This window comes from Olea europaea, chromosome 13 (genome assembly GCF_002742605.1).
Source record: "Olea europaea var. sylvestris chromosome 13, O_europaea_v1, whole genome shotgun sequence".
Taxonomy (NCBI): domain Eukaryota; kingdom Viridiplantae; phylum Streptophyta; class Magnoliopsida; order Lamiales; family Oleaceae; genus Olea; species Olea europaea.
Window position 1 is genome coordinate 10862415 of NC_036249.1, and position 2771 is coordinate 10865185.

Consider the following 2771-nt stretch of genomic DNA (forward strand, 5'->3'; position numbering starts at 1 on the left):
TTAGATACAATTCATGCACTTCTATTGTTGTTTGGAAAAGTGTATTTGTACATTCGGGTGTCCACACCCCTTACATGAGGTGGGATCTACATCGCTCTGACCCCACCCCATGTGAGGGGTGTGGACATTTCTATGTACAAAAATTATGTACCTCTAGTAAAGCCTTGTTGTTTGTAACATTTCATTATAATTGAAATTAAAGAGAATGAGTACTAAATTCAACAAAATTCACATTATAAAACAAGACATCAATTTGACTTCTTTACATTAATATCATGAAAGTTGATTCATTCGGAGCCTGTTTATGAGTGATTTTAAAACTTGATTTTTTGACCGTTAGGAGAAAATAAAGGTCCACTTGTGAGAGAAGAAATCAAATATGACGGTTGAAATAGTGAAATAATGGTCAAAAAATCAATTTTTTGAAGGAAAAAATCACTCACAAACAGGTTGTCATAGTTTTTACGTGTGCACTGAGAATTGTGTACTTTAATACAATATTTATTTTAAGTTTTTTGGCATTATCCGACTCTCTCTCTCTCAATTCACTCTTATCCTTCGAAAGGATGCTTAAACTCAGGCCAACGATTGAGGCTTCATTCTTACCTACGCTTTGGACCCCACATTATTTGGCTTTTGATGATTTAATTTTTTATTTTTATATTATGCTAATTGAATTAAAACTTGATTCTACTTCGTGATTTGGATGCTCTCATGTCATCTAATGCAAAACTTTTTTTTTTCAGGAAAAATAAAATAAAACTAAAAATCGATAAATAAAAAGAGATTGAGATGAAACAAACTCATAACAAATTGAGAAAAAGTGAACACCATAATATAATTAAGTGACATTATTTGATTACAAAAGTTTTGATTTTCTTAACAATGATGAATTATTTATGAGGAATGTTAATAATCGCCGCAAAGAAATGATACCATTTAAAGAAATATAGGAATTAAGAAATTTGCACAAACGATCCTTTAAGTGTATAAATGGGTAATTGTATAAGTGTCTATTTATAAAATAAATTTACTTTTAAACTGCAAGAATGGATAGAAAACAATTCAAAGGGACTTTAATGAAACGCTAGTGACCATTTGTGCACAGGGTTCGTATGTTAGGGACCATTGGTTCCAATTTCCCTTCAAAACATTATTCAACATTATTATTTATTTATTTAATTTAATTTAATTTAATTTTTTTTTGGGCCCTTATGTCAATAACACCTTTTTAATGTTGTATACTCCACACCTTTTTTATTTATTCAACATATGATGTAGTTTCTCGTTTGGATGAGCTATGAAATATCAAGTATATTTTTTCTATTGACAAAGTCGTTGTTCGACATGAACATCACGTGAATGCATAGTAAATAAACAATAATGAGAATGACTCTCATGACATGGGAAAGATGAGTTTGTGTGGCATTTATATAACTCACTCAATTAATTTCATTAGAATTTATCAAATAAATAAAACTTTCGATGATTAAAAACTGTAATGAGATAATCGGATTTTCAATGCATTTTACTAAAAATAACTAGTATAAATTTGTTACGTGAAATAATATTGTAAAATGTAACAAGTTTAAATAATTTGTAACTATAAAACTTTTAATAAGTAGTCGTCCTAATTTACACCGGTACTTCAAAATTACAAAATATACCAAAAAAAAATAAAAATGAAAAAGAAAAAAAGAAAAAATAGTGGTGTTGGGCCTGAGCGGCCCGCCCAGATTTACGTGGGCTACAAAAAGTCTAAATGTGCACCCGATTTATTCACTCTACACTTACAACTAACTCGCATTCCACAAGATCAAATTTAAACTAAGATCGCGTTTATGATCCAGAAGAGTTGCTATTAAGCGATTTTAAAAGCACTTGACATTGAAATAGGCATACACAATACACCCCCAAAACTCTTGACCAAATCGACGGTAGAGAGAAGGAAAGAAAGAAAAACCAATGGCATCATCGCTTTCTCGGTGGCTAGTCGACCCAAAGAAGAACCCTCTAGCCGCCATCCACAAAAAGACTGTCTCCAGCCGCCTCCGCAGATACGGTATCTATATAATATATGTAGATGTATTTGTCTATTTATTTTGATTGTTCATTTTCGTTTGGATCTTTGACTGTATACATATTGCTGTTAATATGCTTGAAAAGGGCTTCGATATGATGATTTGTATGACCCAAAGTACGAATTGGACGTTAAGGAGGCGCTGAATCGGCTCCCGAGAGAGATCGTGGATGCGAGGAATCAGCGCCTCAAGCGCGCTATTGATCTCTCCATGAAGCACGAGTACCTCCCCGAAGACCTTCAGGTATGGATTATGCTAGCGTATTTACGTAGAGATGTTTACAGCCGTATGTATATTTATATCGATTTGTTCTTTTATTTATTTATTTTTATTTATTTTTTAATTTTTTTGTTCGGAGTACTGCGGTTTGTGAATTTGAATTCGAATTCGAATTCGAATCTTGGTTTTTTTTTATTTTTTATTTTTTTGGGTAAATGATCATGTTTGGACTAGCTTTAAGAGTTTGTTTGATTGGCTTTATTTTCCATCGAAAATATGTATTTTTTCACCCAAAATTCAATTTAGAAAATGTTGTACTTTTCTAAAAGTTTAAATTTTTGGGAATTGTGAATTGATTAGAAAATAAAAACCTACTCCCTATAAAGAAAACGTTTTCAGAAAACATGGTCACGTGACCAATGTTTGGAAAATATATCCCATGGAAAAATATCAATCGAACACCCCAAAAGT

At 31.7% G+C, this 2771-nt stretch overlaps 1 protein-coding gene across 1 annotated transcript; it reads left to right on the forward strand.

Annotated features, from left to right (window-relative positions):
* The first annotated feature begins 1890 nt into the window (after positions 1–1890).
* On the forward strand, positions 1891–2534 carry LOC111407567 (cytochrome b-c1 complex subunit 7-like). The gene is made up of 2 exons (XM_023037137.1): positions 1891–2062; positions 2167–2534. Exons 1-2 carry the CDS (start codon positions 1966–1968, stop codon positions 2517–2519), a joined length of 450 nt encoding a protein of 149 aa, XP_022892905.1. The 5' UTR covers positions 1891–1965; the 3' UTR covers positions 2520–2534.
* Positions 2535–2771: the final 237 nt, after the last annotated feature.